At 44.3% G+C, this 17,668-nt stretch overlaps 1 protein-coding gene across 1 annotated transcript; it reads left to right on the forward strand.

Moving 5' to 3' along the window:
- Positions 1–298: 298 nt before the first annotated feature.
- On the forward strand, positions 299–9,941 carry OSTM1 (osteoclastogenesis associated transmembrane protein 1). The gene is made up of 6 exons (XM_080609310.1): positions 299–700; positions 2,706–2,820; positions 4,354–4,451; positions 5,782–5,946; positions 6,746–6,911; positions 7,219–9,941. The coding sequence occupies exons 1-6, from the start codon at positions 344–346 to the stop codon at positions 7,272–7,274; spliced, it is 957 nt and encodes a 318-aa protein (XP_080465436.1). The 5' UTR covers positions 299–343; the 3' UTR covers positions 7,275–9,941.
- The last annotated feature ends 7,727 nt before the right edge of the window (positions 9,942–17,668 follow it).

Below are 17,668 nucleotides of genomic sequence, written 5' to 3' on the forward strand. Positions count from 1 at the left end.
ACAGAGCCACGCCCGTAAACACGAAGCCGCGCCCACCCCGATAACCCACGCCCACCCCGATAACCCACGCCCACCCCGATAACCCACGCCCACCCCGATAACCCACGCCCACCCCGATAACCCACGCCCACCCCCATAACCCACGCCCACCCCCAATAACCCACGCCCACCCGATAACCCACGCCCACCCCGATAACCCACGCCCACCCCGATAACCCACGCCCACCCCGATAACCCACGCCCACCCCAATAACCCACGCCCACCCGATAACCCACGCCCACCCGGTAACCCACGCCCAGCCTGTGAGCGGCGCGGCGCTTCCGCTTCCTCAGCGGGGCCGCCATGGCGCCGCCGCCCGGCTTCCATCTCCTCCTCCTCCTCCTCCTCCTGCTGCTGCTGCTGCCGCCCGGCCCCGCCGCGGGGCTGCAGGCGCTGGGCGAGGCGGCCGAGATGGCGGCCGGGCTGCGGGCCGGGCTGCCCGGGCTGGAGCTGGAGCTGCCCGGGCTGGAGCTGCCCGAGCTGGAGCCGCCCGAGCTGGAGCCCGAGTGCCGCCGGCTGCTGGCCGCCTTCGCGGAGGGCAGCGCGGCGCTGTCGGGGTGCCTGGCCCGCCGAGCCCGCCCCGTGCGGCTGTGCCAGGCGTGCCGCGGGCAGTACCGCAGCCTGCTGGGCCGCTACCGGGACATCGCCCGCGCCCTCGGGGTGGGTCCTCGGGGAGGGGGTGGATGGGGATGGGGATGGGGTGGGGGTAACGGTACCGGGGGGCAGCGGGGGCAGCTGCCCCGCACCCCTTCGGGAGGCGGTCTGCGAGTACCGGCGTGTGTCCGAGCGTTGGCTTGGTGCAGAGGGGTGCTTGGGTGAGGTTTGGCCTCTCCAGGGCAAGCGTCCGGCCGGCAGTCGTTTGAGGTGGAAACCTGTGCCGTGTCTGTTCGGTTCTCACAGGGGGGCTGTTCTGTAAGGCCTCCGATCAGGTCGCGTGGAGGCGAGGGATGGAGCACGTAGTTCTCGCTTTTACGTGGCACCTTGCCTCCTGAAGGGTTTGTAACGCAGCCGAAACACCCTGCGCTTCAGGGTGGAGGCCATCGCTGGGGAACTTTCAACACGATGTTTTCATTGCCAAACAAATCCCGGTACTTACAATGTATATGAACTCGCTATGGCCTCTGTTCTGGAGTACCGGCAGCCTGGGAGGGCAGGTTCAGCATTTCGCCTGAAATGCACGTCTGTGTTTGCCTTTCCCTCTGTGCATGGATTGCCTAACCGAAGAAATAAAGGAGGCAACCCCTTGTGACCTGGGTCCATGATCATAAAAGTGGCCAGATACCTGATGTAACCTCATGTTCCCATCCTGCAGTAAGGGCACTGCAGCATGGAAGAAGCGGACAAGTTAAGTTTTGGACAGCTCTGCAACGTGAAATCCTCAGTAGGCTTATAAATAAGCTAGGCAAACATCCTTAAGGAGTGATACAGTTCTACCAGATCCAGTTTGGGATTTAAAGTGTTTTTTTTTTTTCCCCACTCAGGAGTAAAGCTGGTGAGGAAGCTTCACAGTTTTAACTCGCTTCCTGAAGCAACCGGGGAGTTTCCTGCATAAACAACTGCCTTGCATGTCTGCATGCCGCTTAGCAGAATGGAAGCGTGGGAGTTACCAGAAGTGACTTCTGCCTTTGAGTCTCATGGGGAAACCTATTTAAAAAGTAAACCCATTTTAAAAGAGAGAGGTGCTGGATCTCTCATAAAGCTGTGCAAGCAACATGCTTCTTGCAGAAGGGATTCTTTTCTTGCATGTCCCACCTTGCTCATCAAAGAGGCTTTTGGCAGCCTTGGCAATTTTGGGGAGTGCTTAAGGCAATTTAGCAGCTAGAAACCAGGATCTGGAGCATGGGAGTCAGGCGACTGGAGAGTGAGGTTTTCTATCAGTGACTTGGGGAAGAAATGAAAGCTCTGGAGGAGAAAAACGTTAGTCTAAGTTCTGATAGGGATGCTTCGTTTCCTCTTTATTCTGTAACTGCTTTTGGAGTGATTCTGCATTTTTTACTAGCTTGGTCCAGAGAGTAATTTGCTGTAAGAGTTCTGCCACGCCTCCCCTTGGAGGACGGGGTACATTGGATGGCTCTCTGAGATGAGATCAGCCTGGTACCTGCACTGGGTGAAGGAGAGCCTGGCCAGACACCAGGCTTGTGCGAGCAACCGCTGTGCAGAGGACCCGCATTCCTGTATGCGGGGGGGTGGCCGTGGTACAGCGTGTTGGTACGGCACGGCCAGACCTTGCTCTCTCTTGTTTGGGTTTTGTTTGCTTGGAGGCCGTTCTGTTGGTTCAGCTCCTTCAAATAAGTCTGCAGTCTGGTGAGAATGGTACCCTACCCATCTCTGGCTTGAGCTGGCTCCTAGGGCAGCAGCCCAGAACTGGATGAGTACACGCTGGCTGGCAGAGGAGGCTCTGACTCTGCGCTTTCATGCGTCTGTGTATTTTTGACCAACAAGCGTGCAGTCCTAGTAGATCTTCAAAGACCATGTGCACTAAGCTGTGTTGCGTGTAGGGTGATTTGGAGGATCAGAAGACGTTTATCGTTCAGTTGATTCTGCTCTAGAAATGGCAATGTGATGAGATGCGTTCATTTAGCTGTGTTTACCTAAAAATACTTCTCAAACTTTCACTTCATATTTTTAACACCAGATGGCTTTTTTTTCCCCCTTTTTGTTCTAGAATTCTTCTGAGAGCCACAATTGTGCCAAAAGCATCTTGACCTCGGACAGGCTGCAGATAGTTGTGACCCTTTCAGAGTTCTTTAACGAAACCTGGGAGACGGCCAACTGTGCAAGTAAGTGACTCGTTCTGCAGCCTTCATGCCACTGTTAAGTTAAGTCCTAACTTTGGCCCTAAGATTTGCATGGATCAGATTTGTATGTATTTGTTTAAATACGTACAGTATATAACATAAAGATCCTAAACTAGAGCAACTCCGATGAGGGCTACAGGAGGTTTTTATTGGTTAAGGGATACTGCCAAAAATCTGAGGGTGTTCGTCTATATAAAAAATTGGAAGTTACATGTATTTGTTCTAGGCAAGCCTTTCAAAAGGAGGTTACATTAGGGTTGTGTGTGTTTGTGCAATCTGCAAACCCTGCTGGAGACTTCCCTTAGTTTCACTGTAGCTTCTTCTGTTTTTCCCATCTTTCCTTTTTTTTTTTAATTTATGTAAGGAACTTTGACTTTTTTGTTAATAAGTCAGTAACTGCAATGCTTACTTGTATCTGCCTCCACAGTCATGCCTGTGATTTCATTTCATGGGTGGAGGGTGTCCAAGTCCATCCTTGTGCCTCGCTACCCCCATGCTGATGGTGCTGTGCCATGCTTGCAGATGAACTGCAGCTCTTGGCTCTTCCCCAGGTGTGGGAAGTGGGACGCTATGCTAAAAGGTGCACTAGAAAATGGAGGGAATAGCACTGTGAAGCTAAGCATTATGGATAATGGGGCTTTCTACAAAGTCCTCTGAGAACCTGGAAGAGTGTTGTGTTTTTTTTTTCATTTGCGAGTCTGGCTCTGTGAGGGCTGGAAAGGCAGTGTGGAAGGAGCCCTTTGGTCTGTGCTGTCCTGCCATGCTCAGATTTTGATCTGTGTGCTGCCTTCCCTGTGTCCTTGTGAATGCCCACTCAACGCTGATGGTGCTTCCTTCTTTCATGAGAATTTTCTAGGATGTCTGCTTGCTCTCGTAGTGCTGTTGCTGAACGTCTAAATTCCCAAACCCCCTGTCACTTCCAAGGATTTGTCTGGTTAGAGCACCTGAAACTGGGTGGCTGGCTGCCTGGGAGTGCAAATGGGCTGGGGTTGAGTGGGTCTGTGACTTTGAGGAAAGCCCCAAAGCTCCCCTGAAAGCTGGTGGAATGGTCAGCTCTTGTATTAAATAGCATTAACCTACACTCTGATTTCTAACACTGTTCATGGTCCAGCTTTTCCCTGGGTGCCTCCCCTTTCATCTCTGCTTCTGATGATTCTGCTGCCATATAATGGCTGTTACTGTTGCTGGGCAAAGCCAGATTTTCAGGGTAGAAAATAAAAGTAATGTCTTGTTTTATCTTAAAGTCCAAGGATAATTCAGACCTCCTCTTCAGAAAGCTCTTGATGATAGTCTTCATCTTTCACTTAATCAAGGCCAATTAATTCTGAAAAATGTTCTCGATGAAGAGTTAGGTCAGCAGGTCTAAGACATCAGTGGCAGGCGGATAAGGAAAATGCAGTGTTGACTAGACCTGTCTTTTATAGTCGAGAGCTCTCTTTGCAAGAGTGGAGTGCCTGGGGCTTGTCAGCTATGGAAATGTTAGAATATCCTGATGTTTTTCTTTCTCTTTGACAGATTGTTTAAAGAACAACAGTGAGGGATTATCAAATTCTACTGTAGAATTCCTGGATTTATTCAATAAGTCTCTGACATGTTTTGAACATAACCTTCAGGTATTTATGCTGTTGTATTTAAGAGAATCACTAAATCCTCTAATTGCTAGAAAAATCTTGTTTATGCTGAATAAACTGCGGATACGTATTAGGCAAATAAAACTCTCAAGCTCGCCAGCAGTTTAGGCACATAGATCAGTGATCTGCAAAAATGTGGTTATTTACAGACTGAGAGCCTAAAATTAATTCTAATTGATATTCACCTTGACTTCATTTTGTATGTAGTTGCAATGCTACTTCACATCAGAATTTCTGAATTCACAACAGTTGATAATTACATAGTAAGTACGATAATGTCTGACTGCTGGCACTTGTTCCACGAAGAGGTAGAAATGTTGTCTTCTGACTTAACAATGCAATCTTTAAATAACCTTTTGATAACATAGACCAGTTCAGAAACACCGGCTACCTTATATGATTGTTACAATTCTCTTGACTAGTGAATGTTTTGATAGTCCGTACCAGAAAGGCAACATAACGTACTTTGTGAAATAAATGTGGTAATTTTCCTTAAAGAAAATGCCATAAATCGCCTAAGAAAAGGCACATAATCCATTTCATTTGGAAACCAGCCAAGTTCTGACATCATTCAATAGTAAAAATGGGAAATGATGGGTATGGTACAATTTCTGAGGGAACCATCTGTGTTTTTTATTATTAATGCTATCTAGGAAATGTGCCTGGATAGGCCTTGGTCAGGTGCAACACGGAGTGGTCTGTCAATCAAATATCCAAATTCGATCTTAACCCAGTGGTCAGTGGTTAGCTGATACAGTAATTACTGGGTTTGGAATGTCTTTAGAAACTGTAGTTTTGTTTTCAAGTATGTTCTGTTGCATTTGGTGATGGTGAAGGCCATAAGTCAAAAGGGTTGTTTATTATGGCAAAGTCTGTGGTGGTCAGAGTTGCTCAGCAGTAGCAACAGTTACTTGCCTATGGTCAGATGATCAACCGGGTCAAATGAAAAAAAAAATACAAAACACTGTTAAGGAACCTGATCTGTGGCTCCAGAATAACATTTAGTTGCTTGCAGTTTTTCTCCTGTCTCTCCTTCTGGGAGCTGGTACTTTTAAAAATGTTTTTTAAAAAACATAACACCTGCTGATTCAAGAGATGCATAATCTGCAAAAAAAAAAAAAAAAGGATCTTGTCACTAGAGCAGCCCAATGAATTAGTGTTTTGGTCCCTTTTCCTCCTGCATTGTCATGTGAGTTGTCTGTCTGGGCCTCTCCTCAATGTGGGTTGTTATAAATCTGAATTTTGGTTCAAGCTTGACTGTAGTTTTTATAATTCCTTCAAACTCTGTGTGAGTGCTGTTCTGTAACCCTAGGGACAAGCCGTCGATGTGTCATCAAATAACTACACCGACGTATGTAAGAACTGCAACGGAACCTACAAGATGTTGAACGACCTCTATAACAACTTGCAGAAGCTGAACAGACACGGCAGTGAGTCTGGACACTCCGCGCACTTGTGTATCGATGTGGAAGATGCAGTAAGTACTTGTTCATACTCGACAGGGAGACCTTAATCTGTGTCATGCGTGCTTTTCTTGCTAGGGATTGCTTTTTCCCCATTCAGTTTGGGACCAGCAGCAGGTCTTTTGGCAGCCTGATGTCCAGTGGAAGGGAGGGAGCCCAGGGAGGCTGTCTTGGTAGGTCCTGTCCTCAGTCAAGCAGCGGGAGCGTGACTGAGGCTCCTGATTGCCTGAGCACATTCCAGTTTGAGTAGCTGCACTTTAATTTCTTGTTACAGTGAAGGGGGTGGATTTAAAAAAAAATCTCTTAATCTTCTGGCTTTTAATGCAAAGCTTTACTGCTATTGTTCTAGCCGGTGTGATAATTGATTCCCTATTACAGCAGCTGTTTCTAGGGGTCCTCAGTGTTTGCCACCTGTGTTTGGAAGGAGCTTTGCTACATTGTGAGGTTTCAAGCAGTTGGGCAAAAAGAGTGTTACTGAATGTGTGAGATTAACCCTGTCCCCACAAACTGTCAGTGAGTTCTGTGGCAAATGAGCATGTGGCATTGTCTACATTATATCTGAGTATAGTCTTTTTCTTTTTTTTTGAGGCTTGTTGAAACTTTGATGTGAGATTTTGGCTCCACGTAAATTGCATGTTTCTACATTTCCAGGGATTTGCTTGTTTTTTTGGGGGGAGATCTGTTCAAGCTGTTTTCTGAGGTCATGTTTGAGTGCTTGAATATCCTGAATATCCGTATAACCTTGAATCCTTGAATATCCTGAATATCCATATAATACGTTCTCCTTCACCGTTTCCTTATGTTTCCGTGTAGATGAACATCACTCGGAAGCTTTGGAGCAGGACTTTCAACTGCTCCGTTCCCTGCAGTGATACGGTCCCGGTGATTGCAGTTTCATCCTTCATCCTCTTCCTACCTGTTGTTTTTTATCTTAGTAGCTTCCTTCACTCAAAGCAGAAGAAACGGATACTCATTCTGCGTAAGTGATGTTGCTGGCATTGTGCTGTTAGAGTTGGGTGGTGCCAGGGACTCTCTTGGCTCCTGTGGGAGCGGGGGCCCAGCCGGCTCTGCCTGCAGCTGTGCTGACAGCGCTAATAGCGACTATTAGTCTGCTGCTGTCCCCTGAAGAAGGGTAGGAAAGAGCTTCAGCCATATCTTTTCATTAAAGTTTTTGGACGTGAACAGAAAGCTGTTTGCAAGTCTGTGGCGGATAAATAGAGGGAGTGGAGAGACGAGTTTTGTGGAATTCTTTGTGTTTAATTTTCATATAATTTTTCCCTTTCTAGCCAAGCGTATCCAGTCAAATGCCAGTCTTGTGAACATCCAAGAAAAATACAGCTGAGCTGCAAAACAAAACCTGAGAACTGCTGCTGGTATACAGTGGGTACAATTGTGTTGGAATGAGGCCGGCACAAAAGAGGAGTTAATTATGGTTTAGTGTAATGATACAGAGCAACACAAGTTAAACAAAATGCTGTCTGACTTCTAAGCAAGGATATTAACAAACATGACAAGGCAGGGCTGTGTGACACTGTATGGACTCTGGCTTTGAAAAATCTGTGGTTTTTTTTTTCAGTCTCAGGCTGAAGCTGGTGTTTTTCTCTCTAAGCTTTTGTACTTCTCACCAGTAGAATAGCTATACTTTCTTTGCATGTTTTTTTTTTCCCTCTTTAATTTATCATATTTGATTCACAGAAACCTATCTGAGATTCTGGATCTTTTTGAGGTGATTTTCGTAGACAGGAAAAACTTGAAGTAGTATTTGATGTTCCTGTTTGAAACATTATTTCCATGTAACACTCTGTCTTGTCAGACTTGGAATGGACAGGAAAGCTTCAAAAAAATAAAAAGTTCCCATCTTTTTGATCCTTCTCTCTAAAGTCATGCTGCTGCTCAGTTGATTGTAATGGTCTCTGTGAAAAGCATGAAATATGCAGAGGAAGTGGTAATATTTAATGTTTAAAGCCAGCAACAAAAGCAACAGAACTGCCAGTGCTAGACGTGAATAGTGATCATTGATGACTACAGTATTCAGCTATCTCTGATATAAGTGGCATATTTAGTCATTTGCACACTTCAACCACTAAAATATTTGCTTTTCAAATATTATATTTTCAGAGGCTTATTCTAGGTGTCTGCCCAGGTCACTGGGAATGCATCACTGTTTGTCTGTTTGTGTTGTTTGCTTTGCCTTTAAAGTGTGGGTTTTTTTTGCTTTTTTAAAGTGTTGAGGTAAAGTCAAGTCACTGGACATGCTGAATTTCCTAGCCTAGAGCTTGCTGTGGCTTAATACAGAGATATTTACAGGAGTGTGGTAGGGAAAAAATGGTCCTTTCATGCATAACATGTATTGTACAGGTAAATGAACCAGGGGGTTCATGCAACTTGAAAACTGTCTTGAAGGACAATGAAGATGCTGTGCTTGGAATTTGATGACTTTCAAGAAATAGTCTTTAAAAATTAGCCCTGTGAAACAGATGAATAGTAAATACAAGCATGTGGAATTCCAAAGCAGATGAAAAATCTGTACAGTAACTGCAGGGATGGATAGTGCTGCTGACAGGCAGTGGGTACGGTTCAACAAGCAGCAGCTGCAGTGATACCAGAGGTTCGGTTTGGCTGATGATGGTGCTAATTTGGGAGAGTGATGGGGTTGAAACAACTTATAGCTGTACTTGATGTTAATGAATGGCTTTGCTCCCATTTGGAAATACCTGTTTTTATAACCGTGAGATAAAACCAAATGGCCATATCATCTAAAAATCAAATTTCTCTTGAAACCTGCGTGTCTGACTGTGGTCAACAACTGTATGAAAGTCTTACGTACTTGACTTGCATTTGAGCCTAGTTTGTTTAATTATTTCTTTGCACAAGGGCTCAAATACATATATAATGGTTTAACAAAACAGTCCTGAAGTCATCCTAGTCATTGTGGTTTTTTTTGGTTTTGAGCCATGACATACTGTCAGTTTTAAAGTCAAGTTGACACTGTGTGTTTGTTATCAAGTAAAATACTGTGTTAGTGATTGGCTCCATCCACATGACTGCTTTTTTTTTTTTCATTCTATGACTGAGAAGTATTTATCTTCCTCTGTTAAACATGAATTACTAGGTCAACCGTCAGTTTGTTCTAGGTAGCTCGTAACAATAATAGAAAAGTTTTTCTTCTGGTTATTCTATAAAGTTACTTCCTTGTGGCTAGGAGAGGCATGTTGCCTTTAGGAAAAAAGACGTTTAATATTTTTATATCTGTTATTCTTAAACTTCAACTTTCTGGGACTTATTCAGCTGCCTGCTCTAATAGCATTACATCGATTTGGGACATCATATGATTGAGAGCTGTTCAAAACAATCTTTCATTCATGCAGATAAAGCCAGTTTGTATGTGCAGCACTTCAGAATGACAGCTTTTATACTGTAAGCGGTGGCTTTTTGAGCACATTCGTGCTAAGTAGGTCTCAAAGTCATTACTTTTGGATATGGTGGTTAAGCACTTTACAAAAAAAAAAAAAAAAAAATCAGCTTTTCTTATTTTCCTGGCTGCTAAGCCAAACGGAAATACTCATGTGACTTTTTTTTATTTTAAAGCAGCAGTAATGTTTACACTTGAGATTTTAAATCTTATATCCACTATTTCTCCTTTTTCTTTTCCAAACTTTGTACTGCTAACTTGCTTTGCACAGTTATATTTTTGGTAGGATGCTTCACATATAAATTGACTGAATTCTCTTTATAATCTTTCCAAGAGTAATGTGGAAGCACACAGATGGTGTGTTTGAAGGAGAACTAGAACTCATTTTGCTGCTAAACTTTCATCTTCGTTTATTTTTTGCCTTTTTGGTATTATATGTACAAAACAGTGAACTTTGGAAATACTGGTTGTTTGTATCCTTTTGTGCAAATAAAGATTTCTAACTGTGGGGTGGCACTTTGATTTGTATTTATACTTATTAGGAATCCTCTAAATGCTGAGAGTCAGCTTTAATAAAGATTGTCAATAAACAGTGAACAGTGTGGTTTCTTAATTGCTCCATTTATAGGAGTTTTATATTCCTGCTGTTCGGGGTTTGTGTTTAGAGGCACCTGCTTATTATTCCTCATTATGCCATTTGCAGGAAAACAGTATCGGAAGGACATTTTCAAAGCGGCGCTGCAGTGAATTACAGAAGAAATGAATTGCAACTGCTGAGAAAGGGTGGAGTTTGAGTGCAGTTAAATCCTGCAGAAGTATACAGAAAGAGTCTCATTAGCTGCAATGGAGTTTCTTAGACAGTTGTCTGGGGGTAAGGGTACTTGGGATAACTTGGTGTCCTTGTGGGGTGGCTTTTAGTTACCTGCACTGGCCCCTCTTTCAGCTCCAGCAGTCGCCCTGTTGAATTTCTCTTGGACTGGAAGATTTTCTTAAAATGACAGTGCAGTGAGTCATGGTGGAGAGACCTGGGTCTTGGTTGACGATAGCATTATGCATATATGGTAGGTGTGAATGTCTCAAAGGCAAATTTAATCTCAGTTTGTCACAAAGGGACTTCCAGAAGAGCTGGGAAAGTATTATGTCAGTATCTGAGGTACAGGTTCAGCTGGAAAACTAGGTACAGTTCTGCCTGCACGTGTTCTTGGGATTTGAAAGGGAATAAGTATAAGAGAAGGACAAGCAGGAAGAGTGGGGGATTAACCCAGTGAGTGGAACAGAGGTGCAGGGAGTAATTGAGGGTGGAAATGGGTATCTGAAAGCACACTCAGTTGCACACTTCTTAGCCTGATCTTCACTAAGTTTGACTTAGGAGAGCAGTGATTTTACTGATCACATGGCTTATCGTTCCAGAGAAACTCTATATTAAATGAAGATTGTCTTTATTAAGTTTGACCAACACTTCTCTATTTTTGCAGTGTTTAAAGGTACCCTTTGAAACAGTAGAGTTAATAAATTCTATGACTTTCCTGAAGCATTACGTCTCCCAGCATTGCAAATAGTATCTGTTCCTACTTGCTAGAGTCAGCCAGGATGACCTGTGGGCAACTAGTAATCTCGTGTTGTGCCAAGGGTTGAAACGAAGTTGTTGTCTGCTGGAAAGATGGTGCTGGTCCAAGCTGTTTTCCCCCAGCATCTGCTCTGAGGTCCAAGGAGCTGCCTGGGGTGTTTCTGATTTGTGTTGGCAAACATAAACGTGGGAGCAGCCACAAGCACATCTGCTTCTCTGCGGCTGCGGGGGGCTAGGATGGACCTTTGTTCCTTGCACAGATTAGAGATAGGGAAGGAGGAACATTTTTGTCCTGTGGGATTTTTGTAACTTTCAGCCCTAGACAGAGAAGAAATGGTTGTCTCTACCCCTAGACAAAACAACCTCCTTGCCCACCTTTCCTGTTGAATCCTGACTTTGAAATATTTGTATACGGTGACACTGACTTTCACTGTCATCAGTGTTTTATATGGGATCTCCACTCTATATAGATATTGCCAGATTGCTTATGCTGTGGTGAGGCTGTCTGCTATCAGGGAGCATTTTGCTCTTCTATTTAAGCCTTAACTGTGTTTCTTGTTCTCTGGGCATCTCTACTTTGAGACCGCTGGAGGTCACCAAGTCCAGCTCCCTGCTCAAGCAGGACCATCTCTAAAGCTGGATCAAGTTGCTCAGGACTCACAGACGTGTTTGGTTCCCTGATTTTGGGCACTATGGGGTTCTGCTCCAAGCAGGCTGTGCTTTCAGCTCCCCAACACGCAGGGGTGCAGGGTGGCTGCCACAGCTTGAAGAAACAAGTATGAAACACTGATGTCCCCTGCTGCCAGCCCATTGTGGATAAAGAATACAGGGATAGTTTATACTATGGTGTAGCTTCGAAAGGAGTCTGTGGTTTGAAGTGTGAGCTGTGTTTGGTTTTTTATTTATTTCTGTGCATCTCACAAATAGAAGTAGGACTGACCAGGTGGCAGGAGGGCAGGGATGCTGTCGCAATGCTTTGCAATCGAATGCAAAGTTGCAGAGTTAACTGCTAATTATTATTTTTTTAAAATTACTTAATGATTTTTGCTGGAAATAAGTTAAATAGTTAAATGAACCCTGAAATCTTCACCTACTCCCATCTAAGGTGAAAATGTTGGAAAGCTATTTCAAATATTTAATAACAGAGAGACACTTGCTAGTAGCTCGGTTGAAGTTTTAACTTTTAATACTGAAAATTCCACTCTAGTGCCAGCACAGTAAGTATCATGGATTGCTGCAATTAAGCCAGTGCCTTAAGTTATTCATAATACACTTTCTGGGCAACATTCCCACCTGCTTAATCTCTGCTCTACAAGCGTTTATTAGAACTGACTGTTGAAAACACCAAGCTAAATCAGACACTGAAAAAAATAATAAAAGAAAAATCAATCAATATGATGCCTTAAACTGGTTTAATGTCTTTCCTCTTCAATAATCCTACACGTTACTGATTTATTTGCTGTAATGAACATGCCATTCAACCAAAACAAGATTAGCTGAGAACACCACAGCATTAAGCACAGAGCAACTTTAATGCTGCTTTACATTTCATTGTAATGCTCAGCACTTACAGTGTTGTCTCTCTCTTTCCTCTGTAATAAAGAGTTTGTGTGAGGATCACGAAGGGCTCTGAAGTGTTGTTTTGTTAAAGCATTTGAAGCAATAGATTTGAGTCTGAGTTGCAACGCAGCAGCTCCTTCATCCAACCGTAAGTGGAACCAAACTGGTGAGCAGGATTAATGCATGAATTTCTATTCCCTGCAGGATTTTTCCGGGGTTAACCATGAAATAAATGGCTTATGTCAAACTGATCTAGGTTAAGACAGAGAGTACAGCCACTGGCAATCAGAATATTCCTTTGGACTTCATTCAAAAAAAATTTTTTTTTTTTTAGTAGCATTTGGAACAGTAGCAGTCTTCTGTGCTGCCGGAAATGCACACTGCAGTGAGCAGGTACATTGTTTTTTTACAGAGGAGTCCTGGGATAGCTGTGGTAAAGACAGATGACTTTCAAGGCAGTCTGTAGAAAGAATTGGGAAAATATGAATGACAGAAGTATCTTATACCTGGCCAAGCTGTAAAAACAACACCTGGCTAGGTATAATGCAAAGTCTGAAGACTGTAAGCTCTCCAGCATCCAGGTAAAACTGTGTGTACCTGTCTTCCCATTACAGGGGCAATCCTCAACTGGGAATCTCTAAAGACAGTGGGTTTAAATTACTTTGTTGTATTTTTATTTTCCCTCGGTCATGGAAAGAATGCTTTAGACAGTAACATTCCCTTCTTGATGATTAAGAAGCAAGTTGTATTTGTTAGGACATCCACATAATCTCCATAGTTTAAAAAAAAAAAAAAAAAGACAATGAATTTTCCAGGGATGCTGCTTGCAGTACAATGTTATTTTTCATTTTCTTTGGAAGACTATGATAAGTTGCATGTGTCTACTTCAGCAGCTTTTTGTGTCTTGGAGTCAAGACTTGGAGTTAAGTATTGCAAAAGTGTGCTGAACTGGGAGCAATTAGTCAAACAGAGAAATGAGAAAAAGGTCAGAGTGTTTGCACTGTGCTGGAAGAGGCTTTCAAATGTGGGTTGTGTTTCTGATGCTGGAATGTGCATGTTTCTTTTGGCGAATGCTGCTTTTTTTTCCTGTTGATCATAACAGAGAATTGAAAGTGATCTGGCAAAGGGAGAGTCAAGAGATTCAAGGCAGCTGTTGCTGGAGGAGGAAATGGACTCTGAAAGTCTGCAGCCTTACTTTACATGTCTCCATTGAAAAAATAGTCTGAAGATGCTTTCAGAATGTCTGCCTGGAAGGTGAGTGCTGGGGTGCAAAGAGAGGGCTAGCAAGTATTGGCAGAGATGCTAGCTTGCCATTAATATGGCAGGATTTCCTGAAAAATAGAATCTAAAGCTGAATGGGATAGAGCGCCCAGAGGGGAGCATGTGTGCTTGGAAGGGAGAATTTCTTCCAGAACAACTGGTGTAAAGCTGGACATGGGATGAGTAATAACAGCCATGTTATTTATATGAAATATGGCCGTGCCTTTTTTTTTTTTTTCTCAGTTATCAGAAAACACCACAGCACCATTTACTCTTTTGCCCAGGCTGCACAGGTATTAGCCATGACTGCATCTATCGGTGCACCCCTGCAGTTTAGCTGCTTTGCATTACAGCAGACTGTTTCACTAGTGCAGAATTTGCTTTGTTGTCTGTTACACAGATAAGCAGTATAAAAGGTGTATGTACATACATGAGTGTGTATTTATATATAAAAGAATATGTGTGCTTTACTGTAGCCACTTGTGTGAGTTACTTTAGGTCTGCTCATGAGCCCCCAGATGCGTTTTATTTAAAGACCAAGTGATCTGTGTGATCTCCTAAATCATGGCAACGGAAGCACTTGGACTGACCTGCTTGGTGTCCAAGCAAACATCAGGAGAAGGGACAGTGAGAAAGAAGGAATGAGGCAGAAACAGCAAGACTGCTTAAGAGAAAGCAGGATCGAATAGTCCTGGGAAAGCCTCTGCCCAGCCTTGGCTTGTATAACGGGGACTTATACAACACGTAACCCAATCTGACCCTGACCCTGCCAGTGTTCAGAGACTATATTTTTACTGAGATTAAGCTTTTATTTTCTTCCTTTTTCCCGGTACAGTTCCCTTGGCTTTCAGCTTGCCTGTTGGCTGTCTGTCTGGCATGGCTGAGGCTACCTTACCTGTTTGTTCCTACGACACTCGGCCAGCTGCCCTTTGCGAAGGGCGGCCCTGTGCGTGCCCAGCCACCCCGTGGTGCCCCACAGCGGTGCTCACCAGGGACGGCCTGGTGTCTGTTCTCTGCTGGCAGCAGCACTGGTGGGGAAGGAGAGACGAACACAGTAAATGTAACTGCACCTTTCAGTTTGGCAAAGCAGCTGTGAGCTTCCCAAATAAAATGTCACGCTGCATGGGAAGTGGCAGAGCTTGGATCCTCTGGGGGGCCTGGTGTTTTTTCACCTTTCTCTTCATGGTAACGTGAGGGAGTGGTGTCATGCCACCTTGCTGTCCTGCCTGCTGGCCTCACCCCTGGAAAACGCTGAGATCCCCATGCCATGAGAAAGGCCAGGGGAAGACCCAGCCCTGGAGGCTCCCTCAGCCATCCCATGCAGCACGGGGCCACCACACAGCCCCCTAGGCCTGCTTGCCAGAAGCATGTGGGATGGCTGCAAACTTGTGCCCCGTTTTCACACAAACAAATCATCTTGCCTAAAGACAGTCCCAGCTCAGGATGCCCTTGGTGTCCCCCATTTCCAAACCTCTGGGGGTGCAGACTGCACTGGGCACGTGCAGCCCTGTGTCATGGTGAGGAGCTCCTGCTGACTGCCTCACCTCCTGCTCCCCTGGCCTTCTGGGAACCATTTTAGAATCATAGAATCATTAAGGTTGGAAAAGACCTTCAAGATCTCCCTTCCTTCCAGGTCTGTGTGGTCCTCTCAGTGTCTTTAGAGTGGGGATGAGCTTTTTCCCTAGCTAGGACACAGGTCATGGATGCAATGTGGGCCTACACCGCTGCCTGGACGTTGGCTGGCACAGGGTGTTTTTTGGTCTCACCTTTGAGCTTCCTGGTTTTAGCTTGCTCTCATCTCAAGCTGCCTGGTTTTACACTTGCAACTTTAAAGCATCTCTCCCTGGGATAGCTGTCCCCACCTCTGTGGCACCATGGGGGAACAGGTAGGAATTCCAAGGGGAAAAATGCTAAACGTTTTCCCCATTACTGACTTGGGAGTTCAAACCCAGCCTTCAAAAATGTGCTAAAATCCACTGACTCAGAGTACTGTGCAGCATCCCAACAGCCAGGGCACTTGGAAGGCAGGGCTTGGACTCCTGTGAGACTCTGTGATTGCTGGAAAATATTCCTCCTCTTTCAGATACTAGGTATTTTTGAAAACACTTGGTCAAGTTTGGCATGCAAGTGGTCATTAGGTCATATTTCTCAACTTATCTCAATTGATAGTTTCCTGTTTTTTCTCTAGTGGGGCTTTGAACATTCTTATCCAAGGGCTGCTGTACAGGGTATACGGACTGGCTTTTCCCTGTCACCCATGAGAGGCCCCTTCAGTGCTGTGTGTGGTGCCCCTGGGGTTGAAAGCCACCACTCAACTCAACCTTAAGCTGTTAGGGTCAATGCAAGGGTGAGCGTCTGGATGTCCCTGGCTGGTGCTGTAAACCACGCTAGCCTCAGTGCCTCTGACCGTTTCTCTTGGATTTAAAATCTTCCAGCAACACCTTTCAGGTGTTCTCCTGTGCTCCCAGGTCTTGGTGGCATATCTCCCTGCTCTGAATTCCATGATCTTCACAGCTTCTTCTGGCTCCATACCATTGCACCACGATGCGGTAACATTTGCCATCCCAGGATGGTTTCTTCACCCCACGGTTCCCACTCTGTCTTTAATACTTGCCGTCCTGATTCAGGCAGGTGGGTGCAGCTCCCTGTGATGCCATCAGATGGGAGCTGGGTTCTCGTGATAATGCAGAAATGACCATGGCAGCCTTCCCAAGGAAGCATTGCTCAGCCAGCTGAGAGGGAGAGCAGAGACTCGCAATCACTGAGGTCTGAAAGCAAAGAGAAGTCTGTAGCCTTGAAGGGCAAAAGAGACCGTTGGAGGTGAAAGCAGATTTAGGTAGACTATCTCCCAAAATGCTGAGCAAAGACAATCTTGCAGCATAATCATTTTAACATTTGATATTTTGCAGCATGAGCAGATTGTGGATTTGTACGAGGAAGAATTGTTTAACCCTCACCGATACCCAAATGCTTCAGAAAGAGCTTTCCGCCTGAACACAGATTGTCTTCCCAGTCACACATCCAGCAGGAACTCCAAGTTCACAGTGACTGACCATGACAAACACTTGAACTTTGTAGGCTGCCAACCCTGCTCCTTCCTGCCCTTTTAGCACGCTGGGACCTACGTGTTCACTGTTTAAGCTAACTCCTCTGGACCATCTACAACATCTAGAATACATCAAAGCTGGGAAAACCTGTGTTTTTGTCTCTAAAATGACTCATATTTATGAATGCTTCAATTCAAGATTTGCTTTTTTATTTTTTTTTATTTTATTTTTTTTCTGTACTCAGCTGAGAGTGCTGAGTACAGGAACAGTATTGTCCTTTACATGATCAGGGCAGTTATTAAACTGCATGTTATGTTGATGGTGTGATGCTATGAAACTCATTTTTTTATTCACACTAGAAATTCATTCCAAGGGGACAATAAGCATAAGATAACAGGGACAGGAAAAAAAAAATAGATTTATAAATATATATATATATTTCTTTTTCTGCTAAGTGCATCTTCTTGATTTCAGAGCACATTACCTAGCTGCTGCACTGTGAGTCAGACAATTCATGAAGTGGGTTGCACAGATTGTCTGATTTACTCACTTTCAGGGTCTGAGGGGGTTGGTAAGGGAAAAGGAAAAAAATGTTAGGGATTGTTAGATGTAAGACTAAGAGATCCCGTCTTACTGGTAGGAAAAAAAAAAGATACATACTGCTAAAAGGAGATAAAAAGAGCATAAATTCCAGTCAGATGTGCCTCTCGTGAAAAATGACTAATTAAATGACATCGGTAGCTTAAAAATAGACCTTGCTTTAATGGGAAAATATTTTAGAGGTCATTTAAAGAGAAATCAAAACCCAGGAAAGATGAGCAAGTATGACTGCTGGCCTGGGCTTTGTTATTTCTTGGAAGTAAATCTCATTTTGGGGGCACTTTCAAGAA

Source organism: Anser brachyrhynchus, assembly GCF_964034855.1.
Source record: "Anser brachyrhynchus genome assembly, contig: SCAFFOLD_415, whole genome shotgun sequence".
In the NCBI taxonomy this organism is placed as follows: Eukaryota; Metazoa; Chordata; class Aves; order Anseriformes; family Anatidae; genus Anser; species Anser brachyrhynchus.